This window comes from Hylobates moloch, unplaced genomic scaffold (genome assembly GCF_009828535.3).
Source record: "Hylobates moloch isolate HMO894 unplaced genomic scaffold, HMol_V3 SCAFFOLD_64, whole genome shotgun sequence".
Classification (NCBI taxonomy): Eukaryota; Metazoa; Chordata; class Mammalia; order Primates; family Hylobatidae; genus Hylobates; species Hylobates moloch.
In genome coordinates, this window is record NW_026652339.1 from 213,393 (window position 1) to 238,083 (window position 24,691).

The window sequence follows — 24,691 nt, forward strand, 5'->3', positions numbered from 1 at the left end:
TTCATAGCTTGAATCAAACCAGGTTTGTGTGTTTTCTGAGATTCCTAACATTTGTTTTTAAGATTGAAGTATTTTAGCTGGGGACACGGTGGCTCTTGCCTGTAATCCCAGCACTTTGGGAGGCCAAGACGGGCGGATTGCCTGAGGTCAGGAGTTCAAGACCAGCCTGGCCAACATGGTGAAACCCCATCTCTACTAAAAATACAAAAATTAGCCAGGTGTGGTTGCGGGCACCTATAATCCCAGCTACTTGGGAGGTTGACGCAGGAGAATTGCTTGAACCCGGGAGGAGGTTGCAGATGGCGCCATTGCACTCCAGCCTGGGCGACAACAGCAAGACTCTGTCTCAAAAAAAAAAAAAGTATCTTATTTAGAGGCTCTGTGGACAATAGATGTCCTTGCTTGTGAAGAACTGGAGACATTGGAAATTGGAACTGCAGCCCCAAGTGGCCAGCCCACCACATGCCACAGTCATGGAATCACCCAGGTGAGACAAGTCAGCCCTTGAATTTCCAGCCTGCCATTACTCACAGATGCTCACTGCCTTTCAAAAACCTAGAGCCACTTCCAAATGCTTGGCTGGGACTTGAAGAGAATCACCCATGACATACTAGAACGAGGTTTCTTTTAAATGTCAAGATGCCATAAAATGATTCGAGCCCATCCTTGAATCTTCACGGTGAGAGCTGGGCAGTCACAAGCCCCTTTCTGGTCTTTACATGAATCACAGAATTTCAAACTGGAAGGATCCTTAGAAATTCGCCTTCTCCAGGTTCCTCATGTCACAGATGTGGAGACCGAGGGTAGAGGAGGGCAGAGGCTTTGCTGAAATCTGCAGGAAATGGCAGCAGGTTGGGGACCATAGGATGTGTGTGTGTCTTCATCCTCAGTCCAGGACCGGGACCTCGTGTGGCCCCCTGGCTTGGGGTCACATCTGTGAAACAGTAGAGGGTGTGTTTTGTTCTGCTGTTTTGAGGAGAGGGTGAGTCTCTTTCTACTTTGTCCGACGGAAGTTTGGACATTTACTTCACAGTATTCATTCATTTGCCACAGATATTGATTGAGGGCCCAATATGGGACCTGAACTGAATCACTGCAGGAGACTTTAGAGTGAATATTGTCTAAGACCTCCAAGTCTGCCCGGCTGTGAACTATCATCAGAGTGACCTGATTTAAGAATTCAGATTCTGGCTCTCTTCCTTGGCGCTGCCTATGGAGGTGGCAGCCATCTCCTCCTTGGCATCATGGCCACCCTCAGACTCCTTGTGAAGCCCAAGATCATCAAAAAGAGAACCAAGAAGATCATCTGGCACCAGTCAGACCGATGTGTCACGATTAAGCCTAACTGGTGGAAACCCAGAGGTATTGACAACAGGGTTGGTAGAAGGTTCGAGGGCCAGATCTTGATGCCCAACATTGGTTATGGGAGCAACAAAAAAACAAAGCACATGCTGCCCATTGGCTTCCGGAAGTTCATGGTCTACAACATCAAGGAGCTGGAAGTGCTGCTGATGTGCAACAACTCTCCCTGTGCTGAGATCGCTCACAGTGTTTCCTCCAGGAACCGTGAAGCCACCGTGGAAAGAGCTGCCCAGCTGGCCATCAGAGTCACTGACCCCCATGCCAGGCTGCGCAGAGAAGAAAATGAGTAGACAGCTCACGTGCATGTTTTGTGTTTAAATAAAACTGTAAAACCTGCAAAAAAAATGCAGATTCTGAATCCCAGTTTCCCTGCTCCCTGATCTGGGGCTCTGGGGTGGAAGCTGGGCATCCTGATTTTTAGTTTCCTGGGCGATTCTGACCACCTGGTGGGTTTGGACTTCAACATGCTCACTGACACCTTCACTTAGAATTTCAGATAAGAAAAATGGATTTCCCAAGGTCACACACGTTCTAGGTGAGGAAACTGAGTCGCACACAGATTCAGTGGGCTTTCCCAGGTCACAGAGCTAGTTGGGGATGAATGGGTTTAGCGTTGCTGCTTTTCTGTAACTGTGACTTCCTGCAACAGCCGCTGGAATGCAGCTGTCTACAGCCACCGGAGGCGGGGAGCAAGGTGACAAGGCAGAGGACAGGAGTTATTTTGTTGCCTTCAGATGAGAACAGGGTCTTCCTAAGACCCTGCATCCCTGAAGCCTCTGCTGGTGATTGTGAGGATAGTCTCTGCCAACACAGAGGGTGCCCTGAGTTTCAATAGGAGAATTGGCTCCGTGGGATGTAATAACCAAACGAATGTGCGGAATGACAATGATTTAATCCTAGAGCCTTTATTAAAGGCTTGCTTTGCGCTGGGTGAGAAAGGTCTGGGATTGTAATCTTCATTCTCATTTTGAAAGGAACACAAATGCCATCAAGATTTTGATATGGATGGCCACATGTGTCTAAGCCCAGGAAAACCATCCTGAGAGATCAAGAGCATCTTGGTCAGGCTGGTCTTGAACTCCTGACCTCATGATCCACCCACCTCAGCCTCCCAAAGTGCTAGGATTACAGGTGTGCACCACCACTCCTGGCCTCATTTATTTATTTATTTATTTATTTATTTATTTATTTATTTTTGAGACGGAGTCTCACTCTGTCACCCAGGCTGGAGTGCAGTGGTGTAATCTTGGCTCACTGCAACCTCTGCCTCCCAGGTTCCAGCCATTCTCCTGCCTCAGCCTCCCGAGCAACTGAGACTACAGATGCACGCCACCACGCCCAGCTAATTTTTGTATTTTTATTAGAGACGGGGTTTCACCATGTTGGCCAGGCTGGTCTCGAACTCCTGAACTCGTGATCCACCCTCCTCGGCTTCCCAAAGGGCTAGGATTATAGGCATGAGCCACGGTGCTCGACCTACATTTGGTTTTATAGTCCACCTTACACAGTTCTCTACACATTGTAAATGAGCCAAATTTCCTGAATTGAAAAAGAGAAAGTCACACAAGAGGCTTGCCTCCACGCACAGAAATGTAGTTTTAGATGTCTGCACGTGAAGCTATATCAAAATAAGAATAAACTACTACTACCAAGAAATGGGAAAAAGAATTTAAAAAGGATAAACTGCTCAGAAAACGAAACAGATTAAACAAAAAATTGTATTCGATGAAATTTTTTTTCATTTAATCTTGCTTCAGACTCTTCTCTTCTTTTGTTGCTTCAGACTCTTCTTCATCTGAAGAGTCTTGCTCTGTCTCCCAGGCTGGAGTGCAGTGGCATGATCTCGGCTCACTGCAACCTCCGCCTCCTGGATTCAAGCGATTCTCCTGCCTCAGCCTCCCGAGTAGCTGGGATTACAGGCGTGCGCCACCACGCCCAGCTAGTTTGTGTATTTTTAGTAGAGACGGGGTTTCACCATGTTGGCCAGGCTGATCTCGATCTCTTGACCTCGTGATCTGCCCGCCTCGGCCTCCCAAAGTGCTGGGATTACAGGCGTGAGCCACTGCGCCCGGCCTTTCACTTGGTTCTCTATGAAAAAATTAAAGAGAAAATCTGATTGACGCTGGAGAATACTACACTCCAAATAAAAGTACTATATTTTCTAATATTATCAGTGTTTTTTAATATTTTCTAATATTATCAGTGAAGCTTTTGCCGCTTTTTCAAAATCTGGAAGAAACAAGGCGGTTGATTCCTTTAATTTCAGGAGCATGTAACTTCATTTATAATAACAATGTTTTTGAAAAAATAAATTAAACCGACAGTTTCATTTGTAGGATTGACTTTAATAACACGCCTCTACTGAACAAACGGCGATTAACTGGGGAAAACGGAATTATGGTAACCGAGGTAACGAGGTCGGGGACTCCTTTTCCTTCGCTGCATTCTGGGTGGCGCGGCGAGAACGCTCTGAGGAGGTTTGGTCTGTCGGCCACGCCGTAGGCCGCGGTGCATTCTGGGTCCTGGCAATATGGCGTCCTCCTTGATGTGCTGATGAGATGAGTTTCACTGTGGCTCCAAAGCAGAGGGCAAAGCTCCCCTGACCCAATAAGCCCACATTGTCCGTTTCCTCCGTGGTTCCGTGTCGCCCGTTTCTCAGGACTCGTTCTCAGGCAGGAGAGAGCCTCGGGGCTGAAGGCCAGGACCAGCCAGGCCGCGCGGACCTGAGGTTGAGGAACCGGGTGCGGGCGAGCACGATGGGCCGGTTCTGGCTCTGGGTGCAGCAGCTCAGACGAGTGCGGGACCCGCAGGGCTGAGAGTTGCTGGAGGAGACCCAGGGCCCTTTGAACCCGATCCCTTGGCCGGAGACCTCAGCCTAGTCGGCCCAGTGGGCGAACCGGCACCAAGAGCGGCCTGCCTGTCCTCGGAGCAGCTGAGGCGTTGGAGGCCGAGAGCAGGGTCATCGTGAGGCCTGAAGTCTCTTACGCTTTTGGCAGCTCCCCTCGCAGCCCCTCTGGAAACGTACAGCCTCAGGAGCAGCCAGTGGCTTGGGACCTGGGGTGGTGTGTGTCTGCGGAGCTTCTTGGGCTGCCCCATTTCCTAGCGGCCCCCACCTGCCCACTTCCCGCTCAGAGTTAGAGATAAGGATCTCAGACTTTTTGCCTGAGTAAGGGTCTCCGCACTCTATCCATTTGGTTTTCGATTTCCCGTTTTTGTTTCTTATTTCACCAATTCTGGTACACGCTAGTTTTTAAGGCTGGAGGTTCTCGAGCGCTTGCTGCCAAGGACTCCCCCACCCCCTCCCCCACTGATGGAGTCCGAAATGCTGCAATCGCCTCTTCTGGGCCTGGGGGAGGAAGATGAGGCTGATCTTACAGACTGGAACCTACCTTTGGCTTTTATGAAAAAGAGGCACTGTGAGAAAATTGAAGGCTCCAAATCCTTAGCTCAGAGCTGGAGGATGAAGGATCGGGTAAGTGGATTTCGAAGGCACCCCTTGAACTTGGTAGTTTCTCCAACAAAGAAAGTTTACAGCCCGAAAAGTGTCCTTGGGAAAGCGCCGACGTTTCCCCTCAGCCACACGTTGTAAGTCAACTAGAAAGCAAAAGCCATTTCAGACTGCAGTTTTTGGTTGAAAATGGAAAAGGCCGTTTCGGTTAGTCGTTACTGGGTAGTGTTAATTCAATTCCAACTAAGTTCTAATTCAGATAATAAAAGTTAAGCAAATTTGAAAATACAGCATTGCGAGTATTTACATGCACTTTGGCATACTACTTAGTTCTGTTAACACTTAGAGGAAGGACGACGTGCGATATAATGCTTATACCCACATGATTAGTCTACTTTTTAAAATATCCAAGCTGGGTGAAGTGCAGAAGTCTGATATGCTATGATAGGAAACGAGATTACTGGAAAATGTTCAACTAGTAACACATTAGTGCAAAGTTATTTTAAAGTTACAGTGAACTTCATTCTGGTCTTCTAAACAATTTCTCTTGAAGCTAGACTTTCCTCCTTTTACGTAGTGTCCTGTTACTGTAACTTGGAGACAGGATTTCTTTAATCGTGAGTTAGGGTATGAGGCGTTGAGACTTGGGTGCAGATTTTAGGGTGTCCACATGGTGTTGGAGTGTGGAGAGTGACTCACAAGCAGCTGGTAGGAAAGAAAACAGCCGAATTTTGTTGAATTTGTCCTTCATAAAACACCGTCTATTTCCTGGTCTCAAAAGCAAAAGAGTGGTACCGCTTCTCATCTATGCACACTTATACTTTGTCTTTTTGTAAGTTATTTTCTCCCTCCAGGCTGCTTTTATTTGCACGTTTCAGTGGTATGAAAGAGGAAGTTGGTGTTACAATGTTTGATTTCCTCTAGTCTTATGTATATGTTTATGGAATATTATTGTTTTTTAGTATATGATGTTGAATATATATAAGATTACACTTCTGGGCTAGGCGCGGTGGCTTACACCTGTAATCCCAGCACTTTGGGAGGCTGAGGCGGGCGGATCACCTGAGGTCAGGAGTTTGAGACCAGCCCGGCCAACATGGTGAAACCCTGTCTCTACTAAAAACACAAAAATTAGCCGGGCTTGGTGGCAGGTGCCTGTAATCCCAGCTACTTGAGAAGCTGAGGCTGGAGAATCGCTTGAACCTGGGAGGCAGAGGGTGCAGTGAGCTGAGATCGTGCCATTGCACTCCAGCCTGGGAGACAGACTGAGACTCTGTCTCAAAAATAAATAAATAAATAAATAAATAAATAAATAAATAAAACTTCTGGTGACTCTAGTCAGTCAGTCAGTAGTAACCAGTACTTTAGTTACTGATTTGGCTTACTTCTAAACGGTTAGGAAAATTTGTTTCATCCAAAAGCAGTTAAAGGAGTTAAGTTAGTCATTGGGGGAGTTTGTATAAATTCTATCTTAGGATATCTTTAGTACTAATTATATAGTTAAAAGCTTTTGTGGTTGCTATACATATATGAAAAGACTTTTTTTAAAAATTCTGTGTGGAGGGCAGTTTTTTTTTTGTTCTTTTGAAATGTGGTTCCCTCTGCTGTCCTAAACCTATGTTCTGACTCTTTGAAACTGATTAATGAGTATACGTTTGACCTTTTAATTAAAACATTAATTTGTGAATGATCAACATTCCCTAATAACCTTTTCACAGGTTGTTAAGAGAAACAAAAGTTCTGTGACTCTTAGTGACTACTGAGATTGCTGCTTAGAAAGGAGCTGGGGAGAAAGTTTGCTGTATCATGTTTTTCAGTGGAGAAAATCAGCAGCTAACATCTTCAGTTGAGTTTGTGGGAGTTTGGAATCTTGTCATCTCTTCCCTCAGGTCAGACCTTGAGGGACTGTATCACACACCCTATAGGACAGAAGTTGCAAACTCAAATGATACTAATAGTGGGAAGGTAGCATAAGAGAATGAAACAGGCCACATTTAAGAAGAATAATAGCATAGGTTCAAAGATAAAGATAAATGGCAGTTGACATTTGACACAGTGTGTGTGACAGTTTCTGGAGGGTGAGAACAGGGGCTCCCTGATGCCATAACTGAAGGGGCAACTGGGCCTTGGCCAGGCCTCTCTGTCTTTGAGAAGCCAGCAGACTTTTTTTTTTTTTAATGTGAATATTCGTACTGATTCAGATATATTACCAGACACATTGTAGTCCAACACTGCAGGCTGAACAAACCCCATTTGTGGAGTGTTTTTCTGTTTCTTTTTTTGAGACAGGGTCTTGCTCTGTCATCCAGGCTGGAGTACAGTGGTGAGATCACACGGCTCACTGCAGCCTCGACCTGCTGGGCCCAAGTGATCCTCCCACCTCAGCCTCCCCAGTAGCTGAGACTATAAGTGTGCGCCACTATGCCTGGGGTTGGGGAGTCTCACTATGTTGCCCAGGCTGGTCTTGAACTCCTGGGCTCAAGCAATCCTCCTGCCTTGGCCTCCAAAAATGCTAGGCTTACAGGCGTGAGCCAACACGCTCAGCCTGGGGTGTTTTTTTTTTTTTTTTTTTGAGACGGAGTTTCGTTCTTGTTGCCCAGGCTGGAGTGCAGTGGTGTGGTCTTGGCTCACTGCAACCTCCGCCTCCCAGGATCAAGCTATTCTCCTGCCTCAGCCTCCCAAGTAGCTGGGGTTACAGGCACCTGGCTAATTTGTTTGTATTTTTAGTAGAGATGGGTTTCACCATGTTGGCCGGGCTGGTCTTGAACTCCCAACCTCAGGTCATCCACCAGCCCCAGCCTCCCAAAGTGCTGGGATTACAGGTGTGAGCCACAGCGCTTGGCCCTGGGGTGTTTTTTGACCAGTGGGTTACCTACGTAAGAATCTCTGTTACCCAGGCCTCCAGGCCACACTGTCCCACTGTGCTGGAGGTAGCCTCCAGTCTGGTGGAGCAGCATGTTTGTAAAGTGAAATGTGTGTGTGTGGTTGTTCTGTGCTAGGAGCTACATCAACTACTTCCTGGTGGCCATTGACTGTCCTAAATGCAAGCTGAGATTTTGCTTCTTCTTGTGATTAATATGCAATTCCATACACTTTTATTTTGTACATATATTAATGATTACTTACTGGCATCCTATTTAGTAGCCTTGCTACAGATTCCTAAAATTGACATCTTTACCAAAGTTGACTGACTGATGACTCCCAAGAAGTTTTTTTTGCCACTCAACACTTGGCATCCTTCCAGAGCTACAGCCCATGTCCGCTCTCAGTTGGGATTCCTACCATCTTTGTTTTGAATCAGTCTTGGTTTTCAAATGCCACTTTTACCACATTTTAATTTCTAAGTTACTGTTAGTTTAAAATTATTATTGTTAGTTTGTTGTTTGGTTAATTCTAGTATGTATAGTGAATGAGGCATACATGTATCCATAGTGTTTTTAGTTTGCAGTTTTCAAATAACTAGACATGTATGAATTGTAGTTCAAAATGAATCATTCACAGACCTTTGGCTAAAACAGATATGTATATATCTCCCCTATTTGTGTTTTTGGCTCACTGCAAGCTCCGCCTCTTGGGTTCAAGCGATTCTGCTGCCTCAGCCTCCTGAGTAGCTGGGATTACAGGCGCCTGCCAGCACGCCTGGCTGATTTTTTTTGTATTTTTATTAGAGACGGGGTTTCACCATGTTGGCCAGGCTGGTCTCAAACTCCTGACCTCAGGTGATCCACCCGCCTCGGCCTGCCAAAGTGCTGAGATTACAGGTGTGAGCCACAGCGCCTGGTCTAACTGTGATACTTTATAGTTATCACAGAGTTCATTTTCCTACTGGAAAGTGGACAGTGGGGATAACTAGTCTCAGATGACTCTTTTGCCTGGAATATGTGGGATGGAATCAGGGATGCTTGAGAGCTATTGCTCTGAAAGTGTTGACAGACATGCTATGTCTACACACATATAGACTGACAGACACACTGTCTACATGCATGTAGCACCCCTGGCAGACACATTCTGTGTACACATGTGGGGTCATTGTCAGACACACTATTTCCATGCATGTGTAGGACCACCGACAGGCATGCTATGTCTACATGTGTAGGGGATGAAACGGTAAGATGAAGAAGGCTATTTTGTAAACCATTCTCTAGACTCAGTTGCATTGCTCTGTAGCCATAGTTTGCATAGGTCATGGAGGAAGCAGAGTAGATCTGTTCAGCTTATACTTGGACTGCCAAAGGTTTATGTGGTCTTTTCAGCAAGGGTAATAGTGATCCTTGATAATCTACACTACCCCCTCTGCTTTCCTCACCTTGCGTCCTGTCCACATTCCAACTGCGCCCTGTTCTACTCCCCTGAGACTGCTCTCCATATGGACCCGGTTTGTTGCTAAATCTAAAGTTCTCTTCTCTGTCCTTCTCTGTTCTTACTTCATCTCTCAGCAGCATTCCACAATGTGGACCATGGCCTCTTTATAAAGCTCTTTCCTCACTTGCTTCTGTGTCTTCACAAAACTCGGATTTTCCTCTTAGGTCACTAGTTGTTCCTTCTCAGACTCCTTTGCTACCTGACACCTAAATGCAGGGGCACCCCAGGAATTGATCTTGGACCCCATTCTCTGTTGTGGGTGTGCCCCTCCCTAGCAGATCTCAATGGGGCCCATGATTTTAAATACTGTCTACATGCCAGTGATGCTTAAACCCCCAATCTTTAGTTCTGATTTGGCCTGAAATTTCTGTCTCAGATGCCTACTGCCTGCTTTTTCTTAGTTTTCTCCATCACCACTTGCCACAACCACCATCCACTCAGTTGTTCAAGCTGTAAGTTTAGAGTTTATCCTTAATTCTTTCCTCTCCCTCTCTTTATTGCCCCATCCAATTCATTAGAACCCATCAGCCTTACTTCCAAAGCATGTCTTACATTGGCCTGCTTCATTTTGTCTCCACTGATGCAGCCCCAGTCCAGGCAGCCATCATTTCTTGTCTGGACACTCCATTTGTGTCCCAACTGGTCTCCCTATGTCCATTCTTGCCCTACAACCAGTTTTTCACATAGCAGTCAGAGGGATCTTTTATTTTTATTTTTATTTATTTTGAAATGGAGTCTCCCTGTCCCTCAGGCTGGAGTGCAGTGGTGTGATCTCGGCTCACTGCAACCTCCGCCTCCTGAGTTCAAGAGATTCTCGTGCCTCAGCCTCCCTAGTAGCTGAGACTACCAGTGCATGACATCATGCTCGGCTAATTTTTTGTATTTTTAGTAGAGATGCAGTTTCACCATGTTGGCCAGGCTGGTCTTGAACTCCTGAGCTCAAGTGATCCTCCCACCTTGGCCTCCCAGAGTGCGGGATTACAGGCGTGAGCCATCACACCTGGCCAGAGGGATTTTTTGAAAGTGTGAATCAGATTCTATTACTTCCTTACTGGTGGTCTCCATTGGCTTCCTCTGTGCTTAAAGTAGAAGTCAGACTCCTCTTGCTGGTTCACAAAGCCTTCATGATTTGGCCTCTGCCTGCCTTTTCTGCTTCTTAGATAGAAACTCCTGGAATGCTTTTCTCTCTGATCTTTGCACACCTGGCTCCTTCTTGTCGTTCATACTTAGCATCTAGGTCCCTTCCTCAGAGAGGCCCACCATCACCCCATCTGAAGCAGCCACCCTGTCACTCATAATCCCTCATGATGGCTCTTTATTTCTCTGATATTTTTCTCCCTACTTCCTCCTGGAGATGTGAGCTTTTCATCATAAAGCAAGGACGTAGTCTAGTCTATGCTAGTCCATGGGACAGTGCTTGGCACATAGTAGGGATTCAACAAAACTATACTGATACAAAATGGATAGTTTACAAAGGGCTTCCATGTACCTTATCTTTAAGGCTCAACAGCACCATAAATTACCTAGGGATCATTATCTCCATGTTACTGATGAGGTAACTGAGGTTTTAATTGAATGGCTTACCTAAAGTTACATAAGTAACATGGCTAGCAGTGAGAGGAAGTGGAATCTGTCCAGAGGGAGAAACAAAGTTTAGTTCAAAATAAAACAAAACTGTATCATAATGTCTCAACTGAAAAATTTATGTTAAGAGGTCACGGGGTCTAAAATAGCAGACCAGCAGACCAACATTCAGCAGACAGAGAATGATACTCAGTCTGCTCACAGCATGTGCCCTGTGCACTGGGGCTTCCCCTAGACCCTTGCAGGGATCCACAAGGTCAAAACTGTTTTCATAATAATGGAACACTATTGGCCTTTTCCACTCTGTTGATATCTGCACTGATAGTGCAAAAGTGATGAATCAAGACAGTGGTGCCAAGCTGTACTACTAGTTCCTGATTTCTTTGCCATGCACACGGAGAGAATGTCCTTGCTAATAAAGCAGTGAAAATGATGACTTTTACTAAATCTTGACTATTTAAGCACACATCTTTTTCGGACTGTGTGTGCTGCTCCTTCTCCTGCAGGCAAAGCCCAGTGGCTGCCTGGAGGAGGAGCATCTGCTACCTTCATGGACACAGCACATCCCAAAGGAATCACCGACAGGCCGCCTCTGGATGTTCAGGCCTGTGTCCGCCTCTGGATGTTCAGGCCTGTGTACTTGGCAGATGTGTTTTTGAAAATGAACTCAGTGAGCTGTCACTTCAAGGAATACAACTGACAGTATTTGTTGCCAGTCATGAAATTTGAACCTTCAAGTGAAAATTGGTTTTGGAAAACTTGTATCTGCCACTGTGAGCTTGGCAGCTTCCCAAGACTTAAAGATGTTTCTGGTGAGATCCATAGTGATGTTAATGAATGGAATTAATGTTGTAGAATGAAATGTGCCCACATTTGGAACATCTGCATAATTCAGTGAACCAATATTTCCAGATGACCAATCCATGATATTACAAAATCATCCATAGGTAAAAGATCCATTCAATGTTAGATCAGTGGATTTTAATGTAATAGGGTATAAAAAGTTCACCAGTGGATAGGTGTTTTTTTTTTTTTTTCTTTTTTTTAAAGACGGAATCTTGCCCTGTTGCCCAGGTTGGAGTGCAGTGGCGTTATCTCGGCTCACTGCAACCTCCACCTCCCAGGTTCAAGCAATTCTTCCACCTCAGCCTCCTGAGTAGTTGGGATTACATGTGCCTGCCACCACGCCTGGCTAATTTTTATATTTTTAGTAGAGACGGGGTTTTGCCATATTGGCCATGCTGGTCTCGAACTCCTGACTTCAGGTGATCCACCTGCCTTGGCCTCCTAAAGTGCTGGGTTTACAGAGGTCAGCCACCACACCCTGCTTGATGTTCTATTGTGTGCGTGTATGTGTTTTTGTTGTTGTTACTTGTTTGTTTCACAGTTCACTGCATCCTTGACCTCCTGGGCTCAAGTGATCCTCCTGCCTCAGCCTCCTGAGTAGCTGGGACTACAGGTGTCAGTCACCATGCCTAGATTTTTTTTTTTTTGGATTTTTTGTAGGGATGGGGTCTCACTATGTTGCCTATAGTGAGAGTTTAAATATTTTATTCAAATAGATTGCAACAGATCTTTAAGAAACTACCACTTACTCAGTTTTGTTGTAATATCAAATAATAATATTCTCAATTATTTGGATATTCTGATACTCCTGCCATCATGTATCTTTGTGAGGCCAGATTTTTCTCACATACTTCAACCAAAACGGTGTATTTCAACCAATTGAATGTGGCAACAAAAATGAGAATCCAAGGCCGGGCGCGGTGGCTCACGCCTGTAATCCCAGCACTTTGGGAAGCTGAGGCAGGCAGATCACAAGGTCAGGAGATAGAGACCGTCCTGGCTAACATGGTGAAACCCCGTCTCTACTAAAAAATACCAAAAATTAGCCGAGTGTGGTGGCGGGCACCTGTAGTCCCAGCTACTTGGGAGGCTGAGACAGGAGAAATGCGTGAACCCGGGAGGTGGAGCTTGCAGTGAGCCGAGATTGCACCACTGCACTCCAGCCTGGGCAACAGAGTGAAACTCCATCTCAAAAAAAAAAAAAAAATGAGGATCCAGTTGTCTTCTATGAAGCCAGATATTAAAGAGATTTGCAAAAATCTAAAAAAAGCCACCTGAGACAAGTGACAAGATAACTGACAATTTTTGAAAATATAGTTATTTGTAGAAATGTTATTTATTTGAACATATAGTAAGTTTGATTTTTAAATGAATTCATAAATGTATCAATTATGTTTTTCTTTCTGTTTTAACCTTCAATACTGAAAATGTTGACAAATGAAACTCAGAAAAAAGCTCTTTGAGGGTCTTCAGGAAACTTTAAGATCGTAAAGGGGCCCTGCTGCCAGATGTTTGAGAGTTATTAGTGTAGTTAAAAGAAAGTGGGCCTCATCCTTAAGTCAGGAAGAAGGGCTTGAGGATATCAGGTGGCTGGTCAGAAATGTCAGGCAGGGCCTTGAAGTGAAATTAGATAAGAAACGTAAAGGCCCTAATCTGTTGCCCTCTTTCCATTCTCCCTGCCTAAGGAACTGTTGAGGTCTCTGGACTTGGAGCTGGGAGGGTGTTTGTGAAGAGCTTGTGTGATTGTGAGGGCAGTGGCCTTACATGTGGCCGCGTAGCCCCATCAGGGCCTTCTATTGCTCCAGATTTCTAGTGTGTGTCCAGAGGGAGATGCACCACCGCCCACCCAGTAGCTCTTGTGCTGGGAGTGGAGGAACACCCAGTCTGTCTGGAGGAACGTCTACTCTGTCTGGCAAGGAGGAGGCGGCCAGAGGTTCAGCCAAGGTGGACAGCTCACAAGAAGTGTCCTGTCTCTCCAGGGCCCTGCTGCCTAGACAGACTGACAGACACGGTAGCACCAAATTATAATACACAAGTATAGGTATCAATTATAGTAATTACAGGTGAGAATGACATTATTACTGGGAGCATCTTGATTTAATATTAAATAAGTAAATCATTTGCATTGAACTGCATTTATGAAAGAAATCATTCACATTGACCAGCATTAAACTCCCAGCAGCCAGTGACTTCATGTAGTTGGTGATGAGGAGCTGCCCCAGGATTCCAGCTGGGGAGTTGCTGTGCATAAATTTGTGTTTTGAAATACCTTATTGGCTATGGATGGAGTGGGGCGATTGGAGAGGGGCGAGACTGGAGGTGGGGGCACCAAGTGGAGAGGAGTTGTGCTAATCCAGGTGAGAAACCCTGGGGGCCAGGCGTGGTGGCTCACATTTGTAATTCCAGCACTTTGGGAGGCTGAACTGGGAGGATCTAAAATTTTTTTTTTTTTAAGTCTAGGTAGATACTTTCTTTGTGGTTCCCGAGACTCACATGAGACATTCACATGAGCGCTTGTGTGATTGTAAGGGCAGTGGCCTTACTTGTGGCTACATAGCCACCATCAGGGCCTCCTATTTCTCCAGAATTCTGTCTCACCTCTCCAATCCCTCTACTCCATCCACAGACAATAAGATCTTTCTAAACACAAATTTATACACAACAATTCCGTAGCTGGGCTCCTGGGGCAGCTCCCCATCACCAACTACATGCTGAGCCCAGGAATTTGAGACCAACCTAAGCAACAAAGTGAGGCCCTGTCTCTACAAAAAGTAAAAAATAAGCCGGACATGGTGGTGCACGCCTGTGGTCCCAGCAACTCAGGAGGCTGAGGTGGGAGGATTGCTTGAGCCTGGGAGGTTGAGGCTGCAGTAGTAAGCTATGATTGCGCTGAGTAATAGAGTGAGACCCTGTTTCAATAAAACAGCAAAAAAAGAAACCTTGGGAGCCACAAAAGAGGCAGCTGCAGTAGGAGTGGATGATAGAGCATGGATCCTACTGATTTGAAGAAGGTAGAAATAGAATGTGAAGTGGATGGGTTCCAGTGGGTGGAGTTTGTGGGTGTAGTGTGGACTGGCTGGCTGGTACAGTTCCGCTCTTTTTATTTGCTCTTGAAGTGGATATACTTTTCATTAGTGAGTCTCATGTGAGTTTCAGGAGTCACAAAGAGACCATCTACCTAGATTAAAAAAAAAACAAAAAAACTTAAAACATGCTGGCCGGGCACGGTGGCTCACGCCTGTAATCCCAGCACTTTGGGAGGCCGAGGTGGGTGGATCACCTGAGGTCCGGAGTTCGAGACCAGCCTGCCCAACGTGGCGAAACCCCATCTCTACTAAAAATAACAAAAAATGAGCCGGGCATGGTGGAGGGTGCCTGTAATCTCAGTTACTTGGGAGGCTGAGGCAGGAGAATCGCTTGAACTCGGGAGGTGGAGGTTTCAGTAAGCCAAGATCTTGCCACTGCACTTCAGCCTGGGTGACAGAGTGAAACTCTGTCTCATTGTTCCGTTCTGAAGAGCTGTGGAAGAGTCTTGAGATGGGTAAGAACATGTCCTCCTCATTATCACCCTGTGGAGTTCTAGAGCTAGAGTTTCAACAAGATAGCATGTGGATTACACATAGGAGGTGTCCTCCAGGTTTCTGAGTCTATCCTCCTCTTATTCAAATGACTTTAAAAAGGAATTTTGAAGGCTAAGGTGGGAGGATCACTTGAGGAAGGGAGTTCAAGACCAGCCTGGTCAACATGGTGAAACACCCATCTCTACCAAAAATTTAAAAATTAGGCGTGGTGGTGGATGCCTGTTATCCCAGCTACTTGGGAGGCTGAGGTATGAGAATCGCTTGAACCCGGGAGGTGGAGGTTGCAGTGAGCCAAGATCATGCCACTGCATTCTAGCCTGGGCGACAGAATGAGACTTTGTCTCAAAATAAATCACTAACTCAATAAATCAATCAATAAATACAAAAATAAAAAGATATTTTGGTCATCTACAATACTTGTTTCAGGAGAGCTGAAGTTTGCTACCTTTTTCTAAGTCTAAACATATGGAAAATGGCCAGGCACAGTGGCTCACGCCTGTAATCCCAGCACTTTGAGAGGCTGAGGAGGGCAGATCACTTGAGGTCAGGAGTTTGAGACCAGCCTGGCCAACATGGTGAAACCCTGTTTCTACTAAAAATCCAAAAATCAGCTGGGCATGGTGGCAGATGCCTGTAATCCCAGCTACTCAGGAGGCTGAGGCAGGAGAATCACTTGAACCCGGGAGGCAGAGGTTGCAGCGAGCCGAGATCGTGCCACTGCACTCCAGCCTGGGCGACAGAGCGAGACTCTGTCTCAAAAAATAATAATTAATAAATACATAAATATATGGAAAATGCCATTCCAGTAAATACTTGGCATTGTAAATCAATGCTTTAACTGTGTTCTAGGCTGGGCGCAGTGGCTCATGCCTGTAATCCCAGCACTTTGGGAGGCTGAGGCACTTGGATCATTTGAGCTCAGGAGTTTGAGACCAGACTGGGCAATGTGGTGAAACTCTGTCTCTACAAAAAATACAAAAAATTAGCCGGGCATGGTGGCATGTGCCTTTGGTCCCAGGTACTTGGATGGCTGAGTCAAGGGGATGGTTTGAGTCAGGGAGGTCAAGGCTGCGGTGAGCTAGGATTGTGTCACTGCCCTCCAGCCTGGGTGGCAGAGCTAGACCCTGTCTCAAAAAAACCCCCGAAACCCTTCAACTTGTCGCATATTGGTAGGTGTGACTGCAGAGAATTTTCATGCCTTTAGAGGCAGAACAGGAAACAGCGGAAGAGGAGGCAGTCGCTGATAACAAGTTTGAATTTTACCCAGCTGTCGGTATATTTTTCGGGTGTGTTTATTGTTCTTGACTAGTACTTTTTGTATTTTAAAATGTTGATGTAATTTCAAACTGACGGAAAACCTGTAAGAATAGTATCATGAGCTTCCCTATAGCCTTTGCCCAGGTTCCCAGATTGTTTGCATCTCGCCTTGTTTACTGTCACCCTCCATTTACATATTCAGACTGAGCTGGAGATGCCGTCCCCCTTCTACTCCTAAACACTGTGTCTGTCTCCTTAGAGGAGGCCATTTTCTTACGTGAGCACAGTGCAGTTGTGAGAATCAGGACATGTATCATGGATATGTGCTCCCGGCCGTCTGTAGTTCAGAAGGGCAGGTGTTGCTGCCTGCCCAGCAATGTCCTCATTATGCCCCGCCCATCACCCAGGATCACGCGTTGCATTTGGTGGTTGCGTCTGTGTAGCCTGCCTTAATCTAAAGGAGTCTCTCAGTCTGTTTTAGACTTTCTTGACCTTGATTTTTTTTAACTGTGAATTTACCATCTCGACCGTCTTTCAGCACACTGTTCAGTGGCAGCAAGCACACCCACATGCTTGTGCAGCCGCCACCAGCAGCCGCCACCAGCAGCCATCTCCAGAAGCTTTCCGTCTTCCCGGACTGAAACTGTCTCCATTAAACACCAACTCCCCATTCCCCTTCCCCAGCCCTTGGTAACCACTGTTGTGCTTTCTGTCTCTGCATTTTTTGGCCTTGCATGTTGTTGAATGTCCTGAATTTGAGCTACCTAGTCTTTCCTCATATTCACACTCAGATGGGGCATTTTGGGTAATGATGCGCCTTTGTCAGTGAATCCCATCAGGAACACACGACAGTGCCTTGTCCCAGTACTGTCATGCTCATTTGATCCATTACCATCAAGCCCTTTCTTGCTGAGTGGCCGCCTCCTGACTGATGCTGCCCTTTTGCCATACCTGTTTAGGAGCACGTCCTGAATTTCCAGCACAACCAGAGGGCCCAAGCTCACTCTGTGCCCTCCCTGCCTCAGTCCTGGAATTAACCTTTTCTCCAAGGAGCCTGGTTCCTGTTAGTGGGGAATGGCATTGAGAAGCCAAGAACATGTGCATTTAGAGTTGGGCTGTGTGCTTTGCCGTTGGTGTGGCATGTGTCTCCTGTTGGTTGGCCCTCTGAGCAGGAGAGAGAGGATGGCGCTGTCTGTGTCTTGTTTACCTCTGTTTCTCTGTGTATGCTGGAACCATGGATGTGTAGAGAGAGCTGCAGTCCAGCTCCTCACCATGATGTGTTCTGCCCTTCCCACTTTGCCTGCTGCCACTCCCTCCCCAGCCATGGGAAACCAGCTCCATTGTCCTCATTTAATCATGGACTCGAAGCTGGAATGCACAGAAGGGAGCCTCGGAATGGCTAACCCTGACCACTTGGGAAAGCAAATGCTACAAGTGGTTGACTTCATTGTTTTCTGAGGTAAACGTTACATATGGTGAAATGCACAGACCCCAGCTATCTGAGCAATCGGCTCATGCTGTCTGAAAATCAGTGTCAGCACTAGTCAGTGTTTTGTGGGCAATCACTGTTGTTTTACGTAGATGGCACTGCACGTTGGGTGCATGGGGTGAAGGGGATGCAAGACATGGTCATGGGCCTGTAGGAATTTACATCTTAGAGAAAAACAACATCCTTACACGCAGCTGAGTAAAAAGCTCAGTGCAGCCATGATCTGCCCTTGAGTAACAAGGTAGCGATTTCAGGAATTCTGCTGCTGGCCATTGAGGTGTTGTCTGTTCTGCACCAGAGACTTGGCTGAGCCCCTAGCTGGATGGGCTATGGAGTCCATGGTGGCTGAGACGAAGATCTGTGTGCTCAGGTGGAGTGGTTGGGGAAGCAGGGCGGAGGATGGATAGTGAATTCACAAATGACTGATTTATAGAATTTAGTCATTCAGCTACTATCATCAAGCCCCTTCTCTGTGCCGGGCACTGGGCTAAGTGCTGCAGATACCGTGGGGAGTAATTCCTGCACTGAAGGCGTTTTCCAGTCTATCAGGGCAGATGGATGGCAGTGCAGGAGGCAGGGTGTGAGGTGGTGGTGGCTGGATGGGCCGGACGGAGAAAGGCCTTCTGGAGGTGGGAGCTCTAAGCCAGTAGCTGAAACAGAATGGAAGGGAGAGGGTGGAAGGTTCAGCCGGAGGAACGGGGACGTGCAGGAGCTGGGAGGTGAGTGAGCGGGGTCTTCAGGGAAATGCCGTTGGGGGCCTCCTGTGAGGGGCCTTCCCTCATGCTGTGGGAGCCGCCTCATGCCCGCCTGGTGCTCTGTGCCTGTCATTCGCTTCCCACACTGCCACTCCCCAGCACTTGGCTACGTGTTTGTTTTGTCTCCCCACTAGGATGTTGTATAGAGAACAGGGACTCTGTGTTCACTGCTGAGTCCGAGGCTGTTCCCGGGGCGACTGGCAGTCAATAGGTGATCAATAACTGTTTGTTGAGTCAAGGAAGGGAGCAGAGACCCTGAGAAGAGAAGAACTGAGAGATCTGTGAATCGGGAGGCTGGACAGGACAGATCCTAACCGGCTTATAAAGCCACAGGAATTTGGATTTTATCTTAAGGACAAATAAGAAAGCTTTTAAAGCAGGGTGGTGACATGTTCAGAATGGCATTTTATTTTATTTTTGAAACAGAGTCTCACTCTGTCGCCCAGGCTGGAGTGCAGTGGTGCGATCTCGGCTCACTGCAACCTCCGCCTCCCGGGTTCAAGCAATTCTCCTGCCTCAGCCTCCTGAGTAGCTGTGATTACAGGCACATGACAGCACACCCGGCTAATTACATATATATATATATATATGTGTATATATATATATATATGTGTGTATATATATATATATATATTTTTAGTAGAGATGGGGTTTCACCATATTGGCCAGGCTGGTCTCGAACTCCTGACCTCGTGATCCGTCGGCCTCGGCCTCCCAAAGTGCTGGGATTACAGGCGTGAGCCACCGTGCCCAGCCCCAGAATGGCATTTTATTTTATTTTTATTTTTAATTTTTTTTGAGACAGGATCTCACTGTGTCACTCAGGCTGGAGTGCAGTGGCACAGTCACCGCTTACTGCAGCCTCGACCTCCCTGGTCTCGGGTGATTCTCCTGCCTCAGCGTTCTGAGTAGCTGGGACTACAGGCATGTGCCACCATGCCTGGCTAATTTTTGTGTTTTTTTGTAGAAACAGGGTTTCACATGTTGCTCAGGCTGGTCTTGAACTCCTGGGCTCGAGTGATTCACCACCTCGGCCTCCGAAGTGCTGGGATTATAGATATGAGCCACCGCACCCGGATGGCATTTTACAGAGATCCCTGTGGCTGCAGACTGGGGTGTGTGAGAATGTGTATATGTGTCTGAGTGTGTACGTGTGTTTGTGTGTGACTGTATTTGTGAATATGTATGTGCGAGAGACTGTATACATGTATGTATGTATGTGAATGTGTGCGTGTGTGAGTCTGTATGTGTGTATGTGTGATTGTGTACATGTGCTTATGTGTATGCATGTGTGTTTGTATGTATGTATGTGTGTACATGTTTATGCGTATATATTTATGTGTCAGTGCGTGTGTATTTGTGAGTATATGTGTGTGTTAGGGAGGCGCATGGTGTGGGGTGGGGAGTCTCTTGAGAGTAGGAGGAGATGAGGATCTGGTGGCGGCTTGGGCTGGGAGTGACAGGCCCGGCAGCCCCAAGAGCCCCTGGAAGCAGAATTGAGACCCTTGGTGACTGCTTGGGTGCAGGAGGATGCAGGGTGACACGCAGCCTCCTAGCTGGATGTAGGAGAGAAAAACAAGATACACCAGGCATTTGGAAAGCCAAAGAACACGTGTTTGCTTGTGAAAACTTACGGAATGTTTTGGTGGGATATGTTGAAATTGTTGCCTAAAACGATGGCTAATCTTGTGCCCCTCAGTGTCTGGCCTTCGTTTACCCCTGCTTCCCCTCACTCCCCTGCTTGGGGGCTGGGTGGTCATGACAGCCTCCCCAGTACACAGTGAGCTTCTTTTAGTTTGATGTTTTCTTGGAGAGCTTTTTGTTTTATCCTTAAAAGTAGATCAGACAAGGCCGGGAGCAGTGGCTCATGCCTATAATCCCAGCACTTTGGGAGGCTGAGGTGGGCGGATCACTTGAGATCAGGAGTTCGAGACCAGCCTGGCCAACATGGCGAAACCCCATCTCTACTAAAAATACAGAAATTACCTGGGCGTGGTGGTGCACACCTGTAATCCCAGCTACTCAGGAGGCCTAGGCAGGAGAATCGCTTGAACCTGGGAGGCAGAGGTTGCAGTGAGCCGAGATTGTGCCACTGCACTCCAGCTTGGGCAGCAGAGCAAGACTCTGTCTCAAAACAAAAAACAAAAAACAAAGTTGATTGGACAAGCAGTTTAAAGATATATCAAAACAAAAGTACTGTCAAAAAGTTAAATCAGATTTTTCCTGCATTTTCTGTAAGTACTTGCTAAGGTCCAGATTTAGTTTTCAGCTAGGTGTGACCGTCACCTGCCTTGTTGCCAATGTCCTGAAGATGCTTCATGTTGGCACATGTGGCTTCATCAGGTGGGCTACCATCCTGCATCAATAGTGGGCCATTTCCATGGTTTCTGGTCTGTTGCTGGTCTGGCTTGGCAGGTGGCAGAGCCTGGGTCAGACCCACAGTTTGGCCTCAGGGCTCCAGCTCCAGAGAACCACTGTGCAGCCTTTTACTTCATACACACAGCTCTTTTCACCAAGATGTGTTTTTACTGGGTCAGCAGGCATGAATGTTTTCCCTAAGAGTTTTTTTTTTGAGACGGGGCCTTGCTCTGTAACAGGCTGGAGTGCAGTGGTGCCATCATAGCTGAGGAGGCTGAGGTGGGCGGATCACGAGGTCAGGAGTTCGAGAACACCCTGGCCAACATAGTGAAACCCCATCTCTACTAAAAATACAAAAATTAGCCGGGTGTGGTGGCGGCCACCTGTAGTCCCAGCTGCTTTGGAGGCTGAGGCTGGAGAATTGCTTGAACCCGGGAGGCGGAGGTTGGAGAATCTCTTGAACCTGGGAGGCGGAGGTTGGAGACTCACTTGAACCTGGGAGGCGGAGGTTGTTGTGAGCCGAGGTTGCGCCACTGCACTTCAGCCTGGGCAACACAGTGAGACTACGTCTCCGAAAAAAAAAATAAATAAATAAATAAAAAATAAGGGAGATACTTAAAGTTCTGTTTTCTTTTTTTGTTTTGAAATCAAGATATTTGTTTTAGTCAGGTTCTTTTGGTTGCAAAGAAGAGTCTCACTTAAATGTCCCTAAGCAACTATGTTGCCTAAGGATGCCCAGAGCATCTTAATTGCTGGATGAGTTGCCACAAAGTGAACACTCTCACAATCAGATCCAGAAACAGAACAGCCCCGCCCTGAAGATCTTCTGTGCCCCCAGTCGCTGCCCACCCCTCCCCAGGAAGCTGCACTCCTGATGTCTAGGGTTGTGTGACCGTACTTTTGCTTTTGGTTTCTCTCGCTCAGCATTGTCTGTGAGCTTCATCCATGCTGCTCTAGTAGCCATGCTCATTCACCCCCTTGGACCGCAGTTACCTCACCTGCTGATGGACATTTGGGTGGTTTCCAGCATTTAGGCTATTAAAATTGTGCTGCAGGGAATATTCTCTCACATGTCTTTTCTTTTTTTTTTTTGGAGACGGAGTCTCCCTGTGTTGCCCAGGTTGGAGTGTAGTGGCGCGATCTCGGTTCACTGCAAGCTCCGCCTCCCGAGTTCATGCCATTTTCCTGCCTCAGCCTCCCAAGTAGCTGGAACTACAGGTGCCTGCCACCACGCTCGGCTAATTTTTTTGTAGTTTTAGTAGAGACGGGGTTTTACCATGTTAGCAAGGATGGTCTCGATCTCCTGATCTTGCGATCCGCCTGCCTCAGCCTCCCAAAGTGCTGGGACCATAGCTCACATGTCTTTTCGGGAACATGTATCTAATATGTCTCTGGTGTTGATTCCTAAGAGTGGAATTGCTGGGAGATAGAGAATACAAATGTTCAGCTCTAGGAGATACCGCCACACCCTTCTTATTTTATTTTATTTTTTCATATTAAAACAACTTTTAGGTTTAGGGGTACATGTGCAGGTTTGTTATATAGGTGAACTCATGTCACAGCGGTTTGTGTACAGATTGTTTTGTCAGCCAGGTATTAAGCCTAGTACCCAATAGCTTTTTTTTTTCGGATGTGCAGGTTGTTATATAAGTGAACTCATGTCACAGCGGTTTGTGTACAGATTGTTTTGTCAGCCAGGTATTAAGTCTAGTACCCAATAGCTTTTTTTTTCAGATCCTCTCCCCCCTCCCACCATCTACCCTCACGTAGGCCCCAGTGTATGTTGTTCCCTTCTTTGTGTTTGCGTGTTCTCTTTATTTAGCTCCCACTTATAAGTGAGAACATACGGTGTTTGGTTTTCTGTTCCTGTGTTAGTTTGCTAAGGATAATGGCCTCCATGTTCCCACAAAGGACATTATCTTATTTTTTTGTGTGGCTGCATAGTATTCCATAGCCTGTATGCACCACCTTTTCTTTTTTTTTTTAATATGTTGATCTCTGGTGTGTACCACATTTTCTTATCTGATCTGTCATTGATGGACATGTAGGTTGGTTCCATGTCTTTGCTATTGTGAGTAGTGCTGCAGTGAACAGACGCATGCGTGTGTTTATGGTAGAAGGATTTCTAGCTTTGTGCGAGAGCCCCAGTTCCTCCCCATGCTTGCCAATGCCTGGAATGCATGTTATCTTGAAAGTTTTGTCCTTACCCTTGAGACTTGTACAGATAATACTAGGAAGTGTGTGTTACATGGGAGAGTCTTTTTGTAACTGTTGGATGACTGTGCCAATGCCATCAATGACTTTGTGAGGTTTGGTGGAATAAGGAGCTTGGTAGAAGCTGAATTGCTGTGGAATAATTGTTAAGAAGGCAAAGGGAAGGGGAGATGGTGGTCACACACCACGGGGGGTGTAGGAGGAGCAAGGTGGGCTGGTGACTGAAGGAGGCCACAGTAAAACAATGTTTTCTTTGAGAAGGAGCCAGTGCAGGGGAGAGTCAAGGCAGGGGAGAATGTGGTGAAGGAAGAGGCACTGCCTGTGGAGGGCGTAGAGCCCCAGGACTGGGAGGTGGAGGGAGGTGGGCACTGCTGTGGAGAGGGTAGAGCCCCAGGGCTGGGAGGTGGAGGGAGGCATGGGTGTGGGAGCTGTCTCGCTCTGTACTTTGTATCTCTTTATAATTTGCAAACATTTTAAAACGTGGATTAATTTCCCTAATCCTGACAAAGGCCCTAGCAGGCATATTTTGTTACAGTTGAGTAATCTGAGGCTATTTGGAGAGCACAGCCAACCTTACCAAATTCTTTGGTTGTTAAGCGATGAGCCAGGAGCTGCATCTAGCGCTGGGACAGCTTTGGCGCCTGGTTTCTACACTGCTCTTGCTTAGTTTTGAGTGCAGCCTTTCTGGCAGTTTCTCATTGGTTTAAAGTCCCTCCTTATGTAAAGTCAGACAACTTCGATGGACTTGAAGAATTGAAGAGGCAACGTAGTTTTTATCTAAGAGCATGGGATTTGGAGTCCCACTAACCTTTCTCCAAGCTGGTTCCACGGCTCTCTAGCTGTCAGCTCCTGGTCTGAGTCTGAGTGTTTTCATCAATCAAGTGGGTCTAAGACTCCTCCTGCATAGCGCGGCTGTAGGGATTAAACAGGATAATATTGGGAAATTCCCTGGGACTGCTTGACTGTAGTTAAGAGCCCAGTGTTTGGTGCCTGCCTCATGCCGTGGTCAGCTTCTGTGCAGCAAGTAGAGATAGCGTGGTAACTCAGTATGTGCTGTTATGGAGAGGTTTCCCAGATATGTTACTAAGTAAAAACAATGCAAAACAAGGCACAGAACAGATTTTATGGTGTGAACCTATTTGTGTTTTTAAAAAGGTATATGTACACATAAATAAAATAATTATGTAAAAAATTTATGGAAAGTATACACTTATACACAGGGATGGGAGGTAGGGTTAGGTAGAATTATAAGAATGTATATTTTCCTGGCTGGGCGCGGTGGCTCACGCCTGTAATCCCAGCTTTTAGGGAGGCCAAGGCGGGCGGATCATGAGGTCAGGAGATCGAGACCATCCTGGCTAATACGGTGAAACCCCGTCTCTACTAAAAATACAAAAAAAAAATTAGCCGGGCGCGGTGGCGGGCACCTGTAGTC

The 24,691-nt window shown here is 46.6% G+C and overlaps 2 protein-coding genes across 2 annotated transcripts in view; both read left to right on the forward strand.

The window, feature by feature from the left end:
- Positions 1 to 1,244: 1,244 nt before the first annotated feature.
- Positions 1,245 to 1,652, forward strand: LOC116463790 (large ribosomal subunit protein eL32-like). Its single transcript, XM_032754182.1, has one exon. The coding sequence runs from the start codon at positions 1,245 to 1,247 to the stop codon at positions 1,650 to 1,652; it is 408 nt and encodes a 135-aa protein (XP_032610073.1).
- Positions 1,653 to 3,928: 2,276 nt separating this feature from the next.
- Positions 3,929 to 24,691, forward strand: part of LOC116463793 (regulatory-associated protein of mTOR-like) — a 193,110-nt gene continuing 172,347 nt past the window's right edge. Inside the window, exon 1 of the mRNA XM_032754180.2 lies at positions 3,929 to 4,834. Within this exon, the coding sequence (XP_032610071.1) occupies positions 4,673 to 4,834 (162 nt within the window). The 5' untranslated portion in view covers positions 3,929 to 4,672. The remainder of the gene's footprint in view (positions 4,835 to 24,691) is intronic.